Genomic DNA, 18,326 nt, shown 5'->3' with positions numbered 1-18,326 from the left:
GATTGATTGATAAGGGAGCAGAGTCGAGGCCAGATCAGTTTGTTGCCACACCAGGGGCCGTGGGCACAACTGGGCAACAGGCCCTGGGCCTCAATCCACGTCTCTGTAACAAAGGGGAGAGTAGACACCGAGCAGGTGATGGGGCATGGGACGAGCAGAAGTCGGGTCCCTAGTAGGTCCCCCGCTGATGGATCACGGGGGACCAGGAGGCCTGAGAAGAACTGATGAGCTCTAATCTGGTACCGAGGTCCCCACCCCGCCCCTTTGGGGAGACACCTTCTGCCTGGTCTGGCTGGGAAGGCCATCCATTTAATGAGAGTCAGTGACCTGGAAACAGTGGCAAACCTCCTAAAAAGTGCGTTTGCCTCTTTTTTTTTTTGACATCTTTATTTTGTACCTCTCAACAATTCAGAGGATGAAGGCAAGGTGGGTTTCTTTAGCTTTGAAAGACGGGGAGTGAGGGAGGGGACCACAGGAGCGTGCCCACGGCAGAGTTTGTGGAGGCACCAGGGTTTGGAGGCAGGCATCCTTGGATTGAGGGCCTGACCCCTGTGCCCACAGGGTGCATGAGCACCGGCCAGCTGCCTCCGGACGCTCAGGGGCCGCATTAATAAGATGAAGACGGTAGCAGTAGTGACTCATAAGGTTGTCGGGAGGGTTAAATCAGGTAGCACGCGATATCCAGAAATGACAGTTACTGCCACTTGTCTGCTGCTTATGTTCTGGGAGGGCGGGTGTTGTGGGCGAAAACACCAAGAAAAGAGGACCCTCCTGCCCCGGGGGCGGCAAGGGGGGGGGAGGAGGCGGGTCCCAGAGCCCCTGGATGTCTGTGCGGAGGTCAAGGTAACTTGGTGGTGGCTGGGATTCTGTTTTAAACTAGGGATGTCCAGTCCGGTCACAAGTCAGGTGCAGGGAATGCCTTGTTGGTGTCTCTTCATATGCAAAAGATAACTTGCTGGTACCAGGCTTTCTGAATCAACGTCAAGGAGAATGTGAAGTGAGGAAGACAGAGCTTGGGTCGGAGGTCCAGTTCTAGGTTGGGGCGAATTTCTCATCTTCTTTGGAAAGGTTAGGGAGCAACCAGCTGAGAGTAAAGAGTGTTCATCTGACTAATTCGGACTTTTCTCCTCTAGGTTCAGGGAACTTCAGATTTAAGCAAGCTTCTGGTTATCCAAGCATCCGAGTCTGTCGATGATAGTAACTCCAAGGTCATGGGTAAGGAGGGGGCTTTTAACGATAGGAAAACCACTGGGAAGGCATTTAGGTAAATGTAAAATTCAGTCAGTATGAAGAAAATGATTTGAGGGTACTGTGTGGGTGCATTACTAATCCCCCTTCTTGCCCCACCCCCACCCCCGTGATGGCCACATGGCTTCTGGGAGGTCACATACCAGAGAGCTCCAGGTGGCTCCTTCCGCTCCATGACCCTCCCTCCTGCCCTTGTAGGCTGGAGCCACGCAGCAGGTTGGGGCAGAGCGGGAATGGGGAGGGGACAGACTCCCACCGTGCGCCCAGGCCTGGGCCGCTGGCTTGCTCCCACCAACCCAAGGGACAGTGGAACCTGACCCAAAGCACAGTCAATGCCGTGATTCAGATGACTTGCTGTGAGGTGGACTTCGGTAGTCATCGAGTAGTTACAGTCCCTGAATGTGTATGAGCGCCCAGCTGCACAGGGCACAGTGCTGAGCAGTGTGTGAGGAAAACTGGACGGGAAAGCCTTGCTCTGGAGCAGAAGCACTCAGGGTCTTTCCTTCAGCACTCAGTGGCCCTTCAGCGGCCCCGCCTTACGGAGCCCCTTGCCATCGCTCTCCACGCTGCCCCGGCTGGAAAGCACTGGCCCGGCACTTGCTCTTCTAGCGCCATCCCGAGTGGTTACAATTCGTGGGGCCTGCTAGCTTAGACACGATGCAGTTCTTAATGAACGGTTCATTAGGGGTGGGCAGTGTCCAGGATTTCAAATCGTGTGGCTAAAGTGACGTTTTGTTAAGAGTTCACATCTCATTAGTTCTCATTTGCATAATCCTTACAAAATGCGGCCCCATCGTGTGCTGGGCTCCGTGCCAAGCACTAGTCGGCCAGGCAGGGCCTCCGCCCTGGTGGCGGGGGAGACAGACGTTCAGTGTGTGATTTCACGTCTACCCCTGGAAGTGAGTCAAACTCAGACGTGCTCCGGGCTCGCTTCCCGCACCCGGTTCTGGGGTTGCACGCAGCGTCGGAGCTGGTGGAGCGCCCGCTGCTGCGGGGTCTCCCGTCTAAGCCGAGCTGACCGCTGTCCCACCTTCAGGGTCTCTTTAGTTCTGCCCCGCAGCTGCTCCGCAGTGCTCGTGGGGCACAGCCCTCCGGCAAGCCCCGGACAGCTGACGGCTGTGAGTCAGAGACCTCAAGTGGAAATAGGAGACAGTACCCTACTCCTGCTGGGTCTGGAGGCCCCCCGCCTCCCCCGGTGATTCTAGAGACGCAGAGGGGAATTCGTCACTCTATGTGGACTGGATCCAGCCACCACGCTGGATTTGACCCACATGCTGGGTCAAATTTTACAATTTTAAAATTGGTTGCCAAGTATAAACATTTTTTAAAAATCCAGATTTTGAGCTTTTCTTGAAAAAAAAATCAGAAAGTCTGCCAACACTGGGCACCAGCACCTCCCACTGGGGACACGGGAGCTCCCCGGGTCGCCCCGCTCACCACGCCCCCATCGCCTGCCTCTCCGATAGGCCCAGCCCTCTGCGACCATGCGGGCGCCCCCTGCCTGCGGCCTTCCAATAGCTCAGTCCAGTCCTGGGCTTTCGGGATCCCATTTACCAACCTCCCTGCAGGGGGAAAGTCAGGAGCCCACTTGAACGGGAAGCGAAGGGGAGACCTACAGGGAAAGAGCACGTTGATATTTCAAAATATTCCGCCACTTTGATTCTGAAACTCCTAACTTAGTCCTTCCGTTTGGTGCATGTTTTTGAATAGGCTCAGTCAACACCAGTCCTCACGTGACCAACAGAGAGTATAACTGGAAGAAAAAAGATGAGGTAATGAACTTGACACTCGGATTCGATTTTCTTTCTTATTGCAAATACTAAACTACCAAGCTGAAATACACCGTGAAATCAAGTAGCAAAGTGTGGCGGTGATAAGAGACTATTAGTGGCAACTCATTGATTTGGAAAAATGAGGACCAAGTTCACCTGAATTACTCAAAAATTAAAATTACAGACTATTTTTCAAAGATGTAATTTTGCCCCGCCTCCCCTCTCTCCCACCTTCCCTCTGCCTTGCCCACTGTCCCTGACGTTTACTTTAAAAGTGGGGACCTCTGGGATTAGGGTTGAGCCCCCTCATTAGCATCTAAATATCCATGGTCTCCCATTGGAGTTGGTGTTACCTGTGGATGTGCCCAGCGATCACGGACCCAGGGTGCTGGGGGCACCTGGGGCCACAGGCTGATCAAGGGCGCCTTCCTAGAAAGTCAGTTTTCCTGGATGACCTTTGAAGGAAAGCGTTAACTCATTTAACTGCCAGGTTATTGCAAACATTTTATATGAGAATAAACATGTGTTAGGGCAGGATGACAAATTCGAATGGATTTTTAAGATGAAACAGGAGGCCCCAGAACATTTTGTTGTGGAGTCACTTGGGCTTGGTCCCCAGCACCTTTTCCTGCATTCCTCAGCCATCAGGGCTAATCTGGGAAAGGTTCAGCCATGCCTGGAGTTGGCAAGGGGGAGGGCGAGGGCTGGTCGCCTGGGGGCGGGACAGGTAGAGGCCAGTCTGGTGGGACAGGGCGGTAGCCTGCAGGGCACATCACTCGGGGGGTCTCTGTGAGGCATCCTGGCGGAGCTGGCTGGGGCCCAAGCCCACTGCCGAGTGGGGAAGAGGGCAGCTCTGACCGAGTAGCTCAGCGCTCAGCAAAGGCCAGAGTCGACCAGGCAGCTGTTAACGGTGCCATGGATAGGCTTCAGGGGCAACCGGCACCCTCCTTCCCCTTCTTGCCAAGGGACCCCAGCCATGCCCTCTGAATATGGTATGCTTCAAGCCCACCACATCTCCAGCCTGGGCCTGCCATGTTCATTTCTGACAACCCAGGTGGTCTTCAGTATCTGTCTCAAGGGAAGGAAAGTTGCATTGTCCAAACTTAGGGCTAATGGTCCCTTAAAACAAAGTGACTCAGTTCTCTTTAGTCACCTTCTCCTCTTTCTTCTAGAAACCCTATTTTTTAAATGGGAAACCGACTTGGGAGTCAATTACCTGGGTTTCTCATTTGCCTCTGTTTTTTTCTGGCCCCATTATTTTTAAAAATTCTCATTCCGATTTAGGAAAGAAGTTCCCAGTTACTCTGTAATCAGTCACAAAGTGAACTAGGATCTAGTTCTCCTACCAATTCTCTTTCCCTTAAGAGACAGAGGGCTCTCATTGAATTAATGTATCTCTTTACAAGTGGACAGTGGGTGGTACAGAGATGCACATTTATTTACTGACAACGTATCACTCAAAGATGTGAGATCTTTTAGAGGGAGTGTTCCAGATCATAAAACGGAAACTTCCCATAATTTTTCTGGTTGTACTTAATTTGTTTTTTCTCCAATGCCCTTAGTCTAATATTTAACTTTCGGCTTTCTTTTCTAGTCGGAAACTGGATTCCATTACAGAAAACGATACTAATGGTGCTAATGTGATAAGTGAAGTCGGTACAAGACCAAGCCAGCATCCTGGCTCGAGGGCTGAAGAATCATCTGATGAGAAGTTTACTTAGAAGCTGCTGAAACCGTTCACGGCTGCATTGATTTTATAAGCAGTTGATGGGCTGCTACAAAAGTTCCACTTTGAAGTAGTCGCATTATCCCTGAGCTGTTTAAAGATTCTTCAGGATGCGGTAGCCCCAAACTCATGGCCTACCAAGTGAGACGCTGCATTCAGCCAACAGCAAGTTTTAGTAAAACAAGTTGTTAAAAGCATCATACAATATATTGCCATCTGAAGCATAGAATCCATCATTTTGATTTGTGATATTGCTAGAATTAGTGCCCTGCTAACATTTTCCAGAGTAAAGTTTACTCCCTTCCTCCCCAATTTAGTAACTATTGAAAAACAAAAAGGAACGATGTCCCATAATCTTAGTTACTGAGAGCAAAGTTGAGAAATTAACAGTCTTACATTGCATAGTACTGTTTGACACTTTTTGTTTTATTTTTAAAAGTCAAATAAAGTTGGATTTTATGGTGTGTTTACTAGAATCCATTGTTCCATTACAACCTAACTTTGGAGGAATACAAGACTCCCTACTCTAGGGAAAACCACAAGAGGAGCAGAAACAAGAGAAAAAGCCTGTTCGTGAAGGGCCGTCTGGACACCCAGCACGTAGGGCAGGAATTTTCGGAGTGGCTGCAGAGTGCCCGTGTGCCAGTCGTATCGGGCGTGGCTGCATGTTCCGGAAACCCCGCGTGGCTTCATTCCTCTGCTCTCACCAGATGTCTGGAGACAGGCAGACCAGGACTGACCAGTCACGGTCCCGGGGCGCTTGCAGCCTCCCCCTCCCGTGTCCTCGGCCGGCCGGTAACTTAGATTCTCAGGCTGGCCAACCTCCTCCGGTTAACTCCAGGCATCCTGCTGGCATTTCAGTCCATGAGGCTTTGCCTTTTCATCAGGGACCCCACTTGGGGCAGCTCTGTCATGTGCCCACACCAAGCACCCAAAGATGAATTTTGTCTGGCACCCCCACCTTGCCGACCTCAATACAACCTGGGTGTTTTTAGTAAAAGCAGGGGAAATGGATATTGGGTGCAGTGTCCTCTGTGCCAGGCATCACGGTCACTTGGGTGTTACAAATGCAGACAAATGCAGACTTCTGGCCACTGATAGAATCAGTCTCTGGGGTGGGCCCTGGGCTCTGCATTTTAATATGCTCCTCCTGTGTTTTAATGCATTTTGAAGCTTGAGAACCTCAGTACAGGGAATGAAGCAGCAGCAAGCAGATGTCTGCCCTGCAATTTCCTGTAGGAGGCCCATCGCCATGCACTTGAAACAGCTCCAGGACAATCCCGCACGTGTATCCATTAGGATGCTTTCGGCTGCAGGGACCAGGAAGCCCAACTCAGAAAGGCCTCAACATTACATACAGAGATGTATTATTTTATGTGGCACGAGGTAGGACGGTTTGCAGCCAGTAGACTCAGTGAAGTTGATCAGAATTTTTTCCCCCTCTGCTCTGCTGTTGACCTTTAGTCCCTTTCTACGGCTGGCTTCCTGCTCCCAGCAGCAATCAGTGCCTTGTGTTTTCTCGTTCATATTCAACAGGAGACTAAAAGGAATGGTTTCCAGTTGCAAGAGCGTGAAGGACTTCTGCTAGAAACTCCCATAATCCTGTTTGTCTCCTCCCAGAGAACTGAAGCACATGCCCATTTCTGGATCAATCACTGACAAGCAGGTGGTAATGACCTTTTACCCAGTTAATGCACCATTTAAGGGAGAACCAGCAGTGTTTCCTTAATTTGCATTGTCCCAAAGGGGTAGGATGGACTGGGGTCAATCACTAAGGCCAGTTCACTGCACCCAAACTGGCGTCTTGACCTGGTTATTTAGACACAGCCATTCTGGCTCCTTAACCCCGAGATTCTCAATGCAAATTCCTACCCTTAGGCTGGAGGTCGGAGGTGAAACCAGATCTGTGGCCAGTCCACACAAGAGCCGAAGGTGAATCACTCACTAATCTTCTATCTAGTAGCCAGAGCAGGTGCTGCTTCTTTGAAAAGCCACAGCGACTGCCTGTCAAATTCCTTATGCTTCTCTCATAGCCACCACGGTCACAGATTAATTCACTTGCAATCAATCTTTGCATGCACATGCACTTTATGTTCTGTGAAAAATGAGAGCGTGACACTTCTCGACAGGGGATTTCCACTCTCCATCGCCCAAGTGTTAAAATATACCTAGGATCACTTGTACCGGAAGTACATTCATCACGTAATATTTTATAATTGGAGGAGAATTCGTTCAACGAGCCTCCTAGCTGCTTGGTAGCACAGGCAGAGCTCAGTCTGGGGGCACAGGAACCCCTTTTCTTTGAGCTTCTAAAACATCTTTATGTTGCCATGAATGTGAGTAGCATAGATACAGGCAAACGAAACACCAAGGGTTGGCGCCCGGGTAAGGGATGGGAAGGGGCAATCATTTGTTGGGGGACAAGTCGATGAATTCCACTTTGATTTTGTTCACTCAGTGGCCAGCGTCCTGCCAGGAAAGGCTCAAGTGTGAATAATTAAAGCTGGCGATTCAGATGCTGTTATGACGAGGATGAAGCGTGGCCCACACGCGACAGAAGAGAGGAGAGCAGCGAGGGACCTAACAGGTAGGTGACCGGAGACGGAGCCAGAGGTTAGTCCGAGAGATGCTTTCAGGACCAGAGAGTTAGTTGAGGACGAAACCCATTGTGGCTTGAAGAGTGAGAACAGGAGGCCAGCCCTGGTTGGTCCGTGCCAGACCGGAGTCCCCAGGATCCGGTGAGAGTTCTGGAGTGTTCACCTCCGTTCTCAACCTTTAGAGTGTCAGCCACCTTGTCAAGGAAATTAAAGGCCTAATGACTTTTCCAACATGTGGCACCAGGGGTCATGGCTTACAGTATTCAACTCAATCAAAACACAGAGGGTTACCTGCAAGAGGCTGTACCCAGTGTGTGCCACTTTCTTCCTGTGGGACTTATTAGCACCTGAGTCTGAGAGCCCATGAGCCTGGAGTGCAAAGCATGTGTGTACCATCTGGCTCGAGATTCATATTCCAAACTCCGAGATCCCATTAAGGCATTTGGAGAGCTTGTGACAGCAGGGGTCACACACTCAAGGGACTACAGGACCCAGGCAAGTGTCACGGTGAAGTCACATGAGGTCAGCTGTGCCTGCCCGTTCGTGAGCAGGCATTTCATGTCTCTGCCTTCAGTGAAAAGCACCCACGCCAAGCCTGTCGGAGGAAACCTCTGCCCTCAGGATGCGAGAACTCTCCGATCCAGTTTGAACAGAGGATTTATTTGCTAGATCCCCAAAAAGCAAAATTCAGAACGTACTACTCCACCCCCAGCAAGAATAGTTCTATAAACCAACATTTTCGGTCATCCTCTCCTCCCGTCCCCAAGGCAACCCCTTTTTGTGTCCGCCACTGTGGAGCGACTGACCCCCCGAAATACTTTCTGTGAAAGGCACATGGCGCTATCGTTCTGTTCCCACGCCTGCGACACCCGTGCAGGGAAGTGGGGCCTTTTCTGTAGTCTCCCTCTTCTGAAAGAAATTTATTGAGAAATTTTCTTAGCAAAATATTTAAAGGACCCTCCCCCTGCTGACCCCACATCAATGATCTACTGGAAGAGTACACAATTGAAGAGTTTTTTTTCCCCTTAGCTGTGATCAAAACACCGAAAAACTGAAGAATATCCGGTTACTCTATCTTCTAGGGTCATATACTTAAGAGACTGACAGAGGAAAAAGAACCTCAAGTTCTGCGGCTCCCCAAAATGGGGAACAGAAGAGAAGACTTGGTAAGAGCAGGTAAAAAAAACTGATGGTCACTCCAGGACAGACCCTCCCTTGTCCATCAGAAACCCTGCAGAGATCCAACAGGATCTAAGTCTCAAGTGTCGACTGTATTTCGATGAGAGCCAGGAGAGAGAGCTGGGATACACGAACAGAACAGAATGCAGAGGAAGGCACGAAGCAAAGAATCCCGTCGAGTTTTTTAGTGCCATTTTCATTTAATAAGCCAGTAGGACAGCAACCCAAAGCCCGCAGCTGTGATCACAGCGGGATGTTTTGATGGAACTGCCGCAGGACACAGGCTGGACGACGGGCAGTGGCGCCCTCTGGCTCCCAGCACCTCCTGGAGCAGACCTATGGCTGGGGAGTGTAGCGGAGGTATTTCTTGCCAGACGGGAGCTCTTTGGTGAAGACTCCTTTGGGGAAAAGTTTCTTGGCATCTTCTTCCGGGATGGTTGGAAGGACCATCACGCTATCTCCAACCTAATGAACGACATTGAGAACAGTGAAATTCAATGTTTAAGCCTAAAGGCAAACATGAACTTCTTCAGAACACCCAGGCTCGCTGGCTTCCCTGCTCCTTGAACATGCCGAGCTTGCTCTTGGGCAGAGCCTCCTGCTCTCTCCATTATTCTGTGGCACTCATCGCCACCTAGTGTCCTACAACCTGACTATTGTCTGGCTCTGCCCACAGGAATGTGGGTCCAAGAGGGCTGGAACTTTATGGTTCACAGCTCTCTCTGCGCTCCATAAATGTATGTTCAGTGAATGGATAGAGCCTTTTAACTGATTTGCTCCTCAAAAAAAAAAAACAAAACCTGGCATACAGGTTAGCGTATTTTAAAAAGGTAGCAACATTAAGATACTTGTGCTATTATCCAGGTTTTACATACTGCAGAAATCCTAGACATTAAAAGCTTAAGAATAAGTGTCAGGGAATTCTACACGGCTTTAATGAAGGCAGTGAGAAAAATTCTTCAGAAGAATAAGACACGGAGTTTTCCAGCCAGTCTTTAAGCAGCCAATCTTAAGTTCTGTTGTAAATATTTTGCCACCGGGGAAGAATTCAAGGTTTAAAAAGTCCTTTTATTAGGAAAGGACATCATTCTGACCAATTCATTTGTCCAAACAAGCTAGAAGCTAGGAAGCAATATAGGAAGACTGTGTTTTATATAATAGTGTTAAAGACCTTGAAAATGGCCTGTGAGAAGAGATTAAACTCGTGAGGAAATGAGAGCCATAAACTCGTGGCTCTGAGAAAAGCCATGAGGAAACAACCCCCCAGTGGACTTGCATGCTGGGAAAAGAGCCCCCGGCAAGAGGACGCCCAAGGGCGGCCTCTTGGACACCGGCCTCACAGCCTCCCCCGCACGCTGGGGGCCGGCTCTTTCCGCAGCTTTACCTTCCAGTCAACGGGGGTGGCGACCTTCTTCTCCGCCGTCAGCTGGAGAGAAATAACTACTCTGAGAATCTCATCAAAGTTCCTGCCCGTGGTAGCTGGGTAGAGGAGAGACAGCTTCAGTTTCTTATCAGGACCAAAAACGAACACCTGCGAAGCACACAGACACAGCAAAAGGATGAGTCCTTTGAATGTTCTTGACACGAGAGCCTCTCAGAACGCTGGCCTGTCCTTACAAATGCTCAGGGGGATAAAAACAAAACAAACCAAAAATTCCCACACATCTGGAATGACACTCCGAACTTAATGGGAGGGTGGGGTGGCGGGATCTAGAGCCTTTTCTTCTCGTTACTTTTGTTTTTAAAAAAACTTCTCAATGACAGTCGACATTCAATATCGCTTTAGTTTCAGGTGCATGTCCCAGTGTTCGTGGTATTTTTCTACACTTGGAAGAAAGCTCTGTGTGGTTCTGCCGGTCCCGGTAAGAAGAGCTGACCAGGCAAGGCCTCAGGCGGGTACTGCGTTAAGTAGGGATGATTCTCATAGAAATAATACTAATGGGAGTGGACACTGGCCCTCACCTGGCCGCCCTTTGTGCAGACGAAGGGACTAAGTTAGCTCTCCAGTGAAGAAGGACACAATGAACGAGAACTGAAACCCAGAGCTGCCCTATGAGGGAGGACAGGACCCACCACTCAAAAGAGGGGGCTGTCAGGTGAGCCAGAGGAAAGATCACCCAATTCTAGACGACCCCTTATCCTAATTACTTATTTTACGTGGATTTCCAAAAGCTATGAAACAAGCAGTTTGGAAGTTTAGCTGGGAATTCCGCCTGAGCATCGCAGACCATCGCTGACATGGCCACCAACACGGGTACGCTGTTGTTAATGGATATTAACAGGCATTCTCCTGTCTCCTCTGGTTGGTCCCAGCGTTTCCTGTGACGTGCAGCCCGGCCAGTCCTAAGGACGACAGACGGGACCCGGCCCACTCACCACGCGCGCCGTCACAGGCATGCCCTTCTCGTCCTTCTCGGCTGGGTCCAGCATGCCCAACAGGATGGCGAGGTCCCGGTTCTTATCATCAATGATGGGAAAAGGTAACTTTTCTGTGGGCTCCTCGCAGTTGTAAGCGTTGATATCCTAAAAGGCAGAGGTGAAGAGGAAAGAGAAAAATCAAAACCAGGCTCGTCTTCTGCCTTCAGTCTGGGAGAAGCCAGCACCCTGCAAGGCAGGGAAGACGACTATAATCACAGTAGTCATCTTAAGCAATTTTAATAAGCAAATGAATGAGTGAAAACTCCCACCCCGATTATTCATGGACAGGAAGGGCAGTAGGGTGTCCCACTTTGGTTGTAACCACAGACCCTTTTCATGCCCAGGTCTCTTAAAACCCAGCTTGCTCTCACTGCTGAGAAACAGCAGTGACCTGTTTAAAAGCTGAGTAGGGTAGTGCCAGATCCCAATCCAAGGTACCTCTGGCCTCCCAGATACTGTGATAACCACCAGAAACTATGGGTCCCTTAAAGTCCCTCGCCTCTAGAAACCAATGTCACGTGCAAAGATAATTCTATAGATCTGATCCCTGTCTCAGAGGCATCCCGACTCAGACATTAAGCTACTATAAGACAGACAGTAAGAAATAAAAAACAAAACCACAAGACCGGAAGCAAATGTAAGAATGGAGAGTCGAACATGTACTTCAAGGACAAGTACAGGGTAAACCTCCTCTGGGTGAAAGGGCAGGGGAAAATGTGCACTGGGGGGAAACGTACAGAGAACAGAGCACTTTGAGTCAGAACTTAAAGACAACGACGTACTTGCCTTTTCTCTTTCTCTCCTCGTCCCCTAGCAAAACTTTACTCGTTTCTGCTCTTCCTATTTTCTGGAAGATTTTCAGGGTGGGGGGGAATCTAGCTTCATTATTTGATCTGACAGGACAATGACATAGCGCCTTAGTGGGCTCACGACTGCGGTGAGCGCACAGGAGGCGCAGTTCCCGTCTTCAAAGGAGCTTGCACTTTGCGCAGACGATTCCATAAACGGCAGGTGCAACCGGCGTGCATTTCTCAACAGAGATGCTGAAGAATAAAAGGGGCACTAGAGCGCTCTGAAGTGGGTCACAACAAATTTTAACACGTTCCTTAATTGTAGTGTCTTCCCTTCCCTTCTGCTGTCACTGGCTGTCTATCAGGCCACCACCATCAATTTGGCTGGATGATCAGTTTGGTTCTAGAGGCACTTTGGGGTTCCCACAAAACTAATCGCACACCAATTTGGGCGCTGCTTCTGATACTTGGGGCCTGTTTCCTATTTCATGCAAATGCAGTTTTGAAAATTCTAGGGCAGAAGCTCAGCGGCTATAAAAGGAGGCTGGGTGCGCTCCTGTACCCGAAAAGCTATTGCATAATGGGCTATGAGCTCTTCCTCCAGCCGTCTGTTGCTTTAATTATTGCTAGGCAGCAATTCTCTGCCCTGCCACTTGCCTGATAGGTGTTACATGGCACCACGAAAACCAAAGAGCCAGGTACTCTGGCTTTATTCTGCCCTAACCAAATCAGGCTCATTCCTACTCCCTGTGATCCAATGTCAAAAAATGGCCAAGGAATGGCCAAGGGTTACAGCCCCAGGGGCCAACCCCCGACGCAGTACTACCTCTCCTCTTCAGATGCACCGGGAAATGCCTGACCTAGGGCCTGGCACACACAGTTAGCATCCCTCCCCAGCTACCTATATCATTAGTGAGCAGAACCCTGGAGCACGGCCATTAAACTGTTCTCAGGGTAGGTCTGGACCACCGTATTTACTGCCCAAGTCAATCTGCCTGTTGAAAGAAGACAATTCCTTCAGCTTATTCATTTATGATCATCTAGACCGACTGCCTTGGACATACTGAGTGCCGAGCACCGTTCCAGCAGAGCACAAAGGAGGAGTCTGTCCCTGGGAGTCTCCGAGCTGGCACTGGCGGTGAGAAACACACAAATGAAACTGGCAATGTGCCCAGTACTTTAGATGGTGACACGTGCCGAGGAAGAACCCAGAGGGGGTCGGAGAGCACGGAAGGGAGTTACAATTTTAGAGAAGGAAGCCAAGAGCAGCCTTGAAGGTCTGTCATTTGAGGTGAGACCTGGAAAGAGATGATGGCAGGTCACAAAGATACCTGGGGAGAGAGACTTCCCAAAGGGATTCTGGATATGGTCTGCAGGCACAGCTGACAAGTGTGCCGATGAATCGGCCACGGGATGTGGACAAACCAGGGAATTAAAGAGAGCTGCGGATCTGAGGCCTGAGCAACCACAGAAACGCAGTTACCATTAGCTGAGACGAGTAGGACCCTGGAAGAAGAACAGAACCTCAGCTCCAGATGGGTTAGGTTTGAGGTGATGGGAGATCGGGGAGATGCTGAGTAGGCAGGGGCGGAACCAATCGGGAAGCCAGGAGAGTCTGGCCTAGAGATGAAAACTGGGGAATCGGTACACAGATGGGAGTGGATGAGCTCCCCGAGAGAAAGAGTGTCCATGAAAGAGAAGAGGTCCAAGAAACGACCCAGGGCAACTCCAGCGTAGATCAGGAGCTGGGAGAGGATGAAGCTCAGTGTGAGCCTGAGAAGGACCAGCCAGAGACGGGGTGTCCTCCAAGCGAAGAGCAGAAAATGTGTGGCATGCTGATCAGCGAAGAAAGATGAGGGCTGGGAAGTGGCCCTTAGAGTGCAGCAGGTGAAGGTCATCGTGCAACCCAAGGCAGATTTTCAAATGACCAGTGAAGTCTGAACCTGAGCTTTGCTTAAACTTTCCTGTCTAAAAGCCCAAGCCATTCAGTATTTTGTAACCTCATTTACAACCACATGGCATGTGCCCATGGATACGGTACCTTGCTCCACGCGAGGTGGTCTTCAACACTGTCTATTGAGAGGGCGATCAGCTTAACGTTCCTCTTGGCAAATTCCGGTGCCAGCTTTGCCGCTCTGCCAAGCTCCGTGGTGCACACGGGGGTGAAGTCCCGGGGGTGGGAGAAGAGAATGCCCCATCTGCAGTGAGGGAAAAGAGGGTTACAACCGAAGGAAGAGGTTATCACTAACAGCATGTTCAACAGAGCAAGCCGCGCATCCGAGATCGAAAATGACGTTAAAAAATGACCATCTTCTTCTTCTTCTTTAAATGAATGCTTATGAAGACCATTACTTTCAAGTCTTTCTGTTGAAGAATGCTTCTTAATCTTACCTTAATCTTATGGAAAAAGCAATGTTTAAAGCCCAGTTCAAGCAAGGATACGACCTTCAAGATGACACACATATTTTAAAGGACTAATTTAAGGGTGTTGCCTCTTTTCATGACTGTGGAGCCACCCCGACTCCTTCTCAGCTAATAAAACCTGTGCGACTCCAACCAAGTAGCTCACCAAAGTAACTATTTTTTTCTTACCTTCTTCTAAATTCTTTTTTCTGGGCACATCAGCCCTGACACTCAGCTCCAATAATGGGTGTCCCCTCAGGCCCGAATCCAAATGCCTGACTGCAATAATAAACAGCTTACATAACCTGAAATAAACAGGCTTGTGTCCTCTGTTTATATGGAAAACTCAAGTTGACCTGTGGCTTCTTTGAAGTGAATGGGTATAAAATCTGTTAGGAAACTGCTCGCCTGAGCTCACCTGCCAAATAGGACACCCAGCAGTTGTACCTTCATAAAGGTGCACTGGAGACCTTTACCTGTCTCTTCATTGGTGGCTTCCTTTTCTTCTTGCTTCAGAACAAGTGGGTGGAAAACTGACAACCTACCAGGTATATTTCTAGAACTACAGATCCTTAGGTAAACAGTTATCTAAGTTATCACTGCCTCAGGTTAGACTTGTAGAGATTTTAAGGCTAAGTCACAAGAAACTTTGGAGAACCATCTCATTCTCCTTGGCAACACAAAACACCTCTCTCTGCAGAGAAGGAAAGTTTAATGCTCAGTTTCCCATATTCCCAGGGACTTGCGACACCACAGCAGGGCCCTAACCCAGATGACTGAACCTAGCTTGGGTGCCAAGCTGACCTCTCCAACTTTGCCAAGTTTCCTGAAGCACAAAGAACGAATTGGAGACAAGGGTACCGTCTTCCCACTCACATCTGTCACCCGATTCCCAAGGCTTTGGGAGAGGAAAAGGTCTTCTTACAAAAGGGATGAGGGACCCTAAGGGAAAACTGGGAAGGAAGAGGCCATGTGGTTAAGACTGTGGAGGTGTCTGGTATGTTTACTTTTTTGTAAAGCGCAATGAGAGGGGCATGTTATCTTTTGAAATAAATAAGCTCTGAGTAAAAGCTAGGTCTTAGATTCTATGGAACAGGATTTGTTTAAAGCTCAGACAAGACTTTTGAGAAGAAATGGAACGGGGCGCATCTTCTTGTTCAAGGAGCGGTGAATTGGGCAAGTCGGGCGTTCCCCTTCCATTTCCAAGTCACGCTCAGGAGCTTGTTTTAAGCATCCTCTCACCTGTCCTCTCTAAGCCGTCAAACTCCAGTTCACCACTTGGCTTGGAAATAAAATAAACTCTGAGAATTCTGACTGCAGCCTGCGCCCGTCAATTACATGATCCCATTTCCTCCCTTCCTTCCTCATTTTCAAAAGACAAAGGGTTTCCTCCTTTAAGAGAACAGTTCCTACCCACTAAGCCTCAGAAAGCGCCAGGAACGCACCGTTTTGTTCGGTGCAGACATACTGTGAAGAAGCAGCTTCTACCAAGTGAGTCAAGAAACAGTGATTAATCCTCAATGAACTCACCAATGCAGCCCCCAAAACCCTTCGCTGTGTCCAATTGTCGGTTGGGTGTCTGTAAAGTTTAGAATTATTTAAAATTTTTGCCCCCCCTAAAAAGAATAATCTGAGTCAAAAATTAACTGTCAGTTGGTTACAGCATTGTCCCAATATGCCAAGGTTGTGGGTTCGATCCCTGGTCAGAGCACATACAAGAACCAATAAATGTATAAATAATAAGTGGAACAACAACAAATTAATGTTTCTACCCTCTCTTTCCCTCCCACCCTCTCTCTCTCTCTCAAACGCACACAAAAATGACAGTTTGAACTGAGATCACATACGGAATGAAGTCCGGAAAATACAGAGTCTGGCAGAAGCAATGCCTGCTTGAGTGTGGTTGGTCAGGTAACAATGTGGACATAATAATTTATAGTTTTAACCTGAACACTTCACCTAAAATGTCATGTGGTATGCTTGAGTGTGATATTGTTATATTACAGAATTATATGCCTATGATTTTGTAATGAAAGATTTTGTAATAAAAAGGGCATTCTTTGTGCTGGACCCTGTATATGAGGCAAAAATCCATGCAACAGTGACATAAAGGGCTCAGAGGTCTTTTGGGGGTGGGGCAGACTTGTATAGCAGGTATTTTTATAGATGCAGGTATTTTTATCATCTTCCCACTGGTGGGTCGCCGAGACGGTACCACTTTGAATCAAATCAAGATAGATCCAGAGGCCAATAAACTATGCCAACGACAACAAAAACTCCTGAGAAAGTAGTTAGCTTAAATAGTGACAGCATTTATAATTGTTGCTCTAGTAACGATGCTTCCTGTTAATGTTTATTTTTAATCCATACAGCCTAAGAGTGCCGGTGAGATTTCCCTGTTTTATGGGGGTGAGGACTGTGGGTGGAAATGGGAAGGAACAGGCTCTGAAAAGCCCACGGGGTTTTGGAGAGGGCTTTGGTCTGTATCTCTGAAGCCTGTTCCTGCCTTCATGGACTGAATGTTCCCTTTCTCCTCCTTTTCCTGGCTGAGTCCTCTCTTTCACAAAGGTTAGCTTTTCCCTTAATGAGTGGCTGGAAATGGACTTGATGATGGGTTGTAAGGGGTGGGCCTGACCTACAGAATCTCTCCCAGGTTCTCTGTGCAACCCTGTCCAATCACTGACTAATCCCGTAAATTCCTTTCTTTCTGTCTATACACACAGATCCCTGGACATCACGTATAAAATCAACTTACTCCTAGGCAGACTGGTATAACTGCCAGACCACGTGCTGCTGAGAGCAAGGCAGAGGGGAGGGGCAGTGGGGTCACACCACAGGGAAACAAAGGGTCTCAGAGCAGAGGTGCACCCTCCTAGGCCTTCCCTGGCAAGAGCAGGTCCCTGCAACTGAACAACCTCAGAAGGCCCTTCCCTCAAAGTGTTGCGAGTTCTGGAATGAAGGACACACCTACATACAGAGTGTTCTTGATTCCTCCCACAGCAGTCACCAAATCTTACCCTGGCTTGTAAAGCCTTTTGGCCGTGGCGTATCTGGCAGCTGGTGGTTTTGAATTTTACTTTTTGTACCAAGAAGCCTGCCTGCAAAAGCCAGGCAGCAAACAGACACTCAGGTGAGTGTCCTTGGACTCTGGCCTTAGTAAAGACCCACCTTACCCCCGGAGCAAATTCCAGAACCGAGGGAGGGAGGGGACACGATCCTGGGCACGAGTCCCGGGAGGTGACCGCCAAGGCTGCCTGGTCTCTGCCCCCACGGGGCCTCGGCTGGACCGTGCCACTCGCACAGTTTACCAAACAGAGTTAAACAGACAACAAACCCTGCACCGCACTGACCTCCGGTTCCTGGGACCGGCGGAAACCCAACCTCGTTCCCCTCCCCCTTCCCTGCCCGGAGCCAGCCCGGCCACGCTGGGAGGCCAGGACGAACGAGGGAGGGGACCGAATGGCCGCTACGGGACTGGGGACACACGCTGAGAGGCACGTGCAGGAACCGGTGTAGAACCGGTGTAGGCGGGGAGGAGGCGGGCAGAGGACTGAGCGGCGAGAGCGCGAAGGGAGAAGAAACAGGGAAGGCACCTCTAGGACCGGGAGTAACCCGACGCCAAGGCAGGGAGACGCGGTGGCCACTTACGAGTCTCCCAGGTAGTCGTGGAAACGGATGCGGCCGACGGTAGTATTGGCCTCGAAGTTGGGAGCCTCGTCCCCGAGAAGGAGACCTCCGGGCATGGCGGCAACAGTGACGCGGGACGATGAAAAGGCGCAGCAGCGACAGGAGAAGGAGGTGCTAGTGCGGAGTAAGTGGGGCCTAGAGGGGCGGGGCGGGCGGGCGGCGGGCGGGGTTTGGCCAGTGGGTGGGGCGAGGGGCGGGGCCAGGACGAGGGATCTCTGACGCTCTCGAGAATCCTCCACGTTCTTGTCGGGGCCAGATCCTGGGAGCTCAGGTTTTTGACCCTGCAGTGTGTTCGGGCTTTGGAGGCGAAAGAACGCTCAACGCAGTAGGAACAGGGCCCCAACGTAGAGAATCCCACAGCCACCCCGGAACCCGCAAAATCCGAGCAGACCCTCCTGCACACCCCCCAGGGCGACCTTCCACTCCCTGCTCTGATAAGGGCAAGCGTCTGGAATCTGGCTGGGCCAGCCCCCCTGGCCATCATGAACTGTGTCATACAGGAGGA

General features: G+C 49.8%; 2 protein-coding genes across 2 annotated transcripts in view; one reads left to right on the top strand and one right to left on the bottom strand.

Annotated features, from left to right (window-relative positions):
- The window catches only part of SLC9C2 (solute carrier family 9 member C2 (putative)), a 53,358-nt gene extending 48,158 nt beyond the window's left edge, over positions 1–5,200 (top strand). The window contains exons 28-30 of the mRNA XM_053663708.1: positions 1,134–1,215; positions 2,959–3,020; positions 4,615–5,200. Coding sequence (XP_053519683.1) covers positions 1,134–1,215; positions 2,959–3,020; positions 4,615–4,650 — 180 coding nt within the window. The 3' untranslated portion in view covers positions 4,651–5,200. The remainder of the gene's footprint in view (positions 1–1,133; positions 1,216–2,958; positions 3,021–4,614) is intronic.
- A 3,492-nt stretch (positions 5,201–8,692) lies between these two features.
- PRDX6 (peroxiredoxin 6) lies at positions 8,693–17,956 on the bottom strand. The gene is made up of 5 exons (XM_037145534.2): positions 17,783–17,956; positions 13,773–13,929; positions 10,899–11,045; positions 9,907–10,053; positions 8,693–8,987 (listed from the first exon to the last, which is right to left on the bottom strand). The coding sequence occupies exons 1-5, from the start codon at positions 17,875–17,877 to the stop codon at positions 8,859–8,861; spliced, it is 675 nt and encodes a 224-aa protein (XP_037001429.1). The 5' UTR covers positions 17,878–17,956; the 3' UTR covers positions 8,693–8,858.
- Positions 17,957–18,326: the final 370 nt, after the last annotated feature.

The sequence above is a fragment of the Artibeus jamaicensis genome, unplaced genomic scaffold (genome assembly GCF_021234435.1).
Source record: "Artibeus jamaicensis isolate MK-2021 breed Jamaican fruit bat unplaced genomic scaffold, CSHL_Jam_final contig_327, whole genome shotgun sequence".
NCBI classification, from domain to species: Eukaryota; Metazoa; Chordata; class Mammalia; order Chiroptera; family Phyllostomidae; genus Artibeus; species Artibeus jamaicensis.
The sequence above is the reverse complement of the archived record's forward strand: the minus strand, read 5'-3'. Positions and strand labels throughout refer to the sequence as shown.

What these genes read in the sequence shown, in the direction of transcription:
- PRDX6 (XM_037145534.2), bottom strand. Translation starts at nt 17,877, where the DNA reads ATGCCCGGAGGTCTCCTTCTCGGGGACGAGGCTCCCAACTTCGAGGCC. An exon ending in ACCACCTCGCGTGGAGCAAG is followed by an intron (nt 11,046 to 13,772) that starts GTACCGTATCCA and finishes TCTGCCTTTTAG; the next exon opens with GATATCAACGCTTACAACTG. An exon ending in TGCCTGTGACGGCGCGCGTG is followed by an intron (nt 10,054 to 10,898) that starts GTGAGTGGGCCG and finishes TGTGCTTCGCAG; the next exon opens with GTGTTCGTTTTTGGTCCTGA.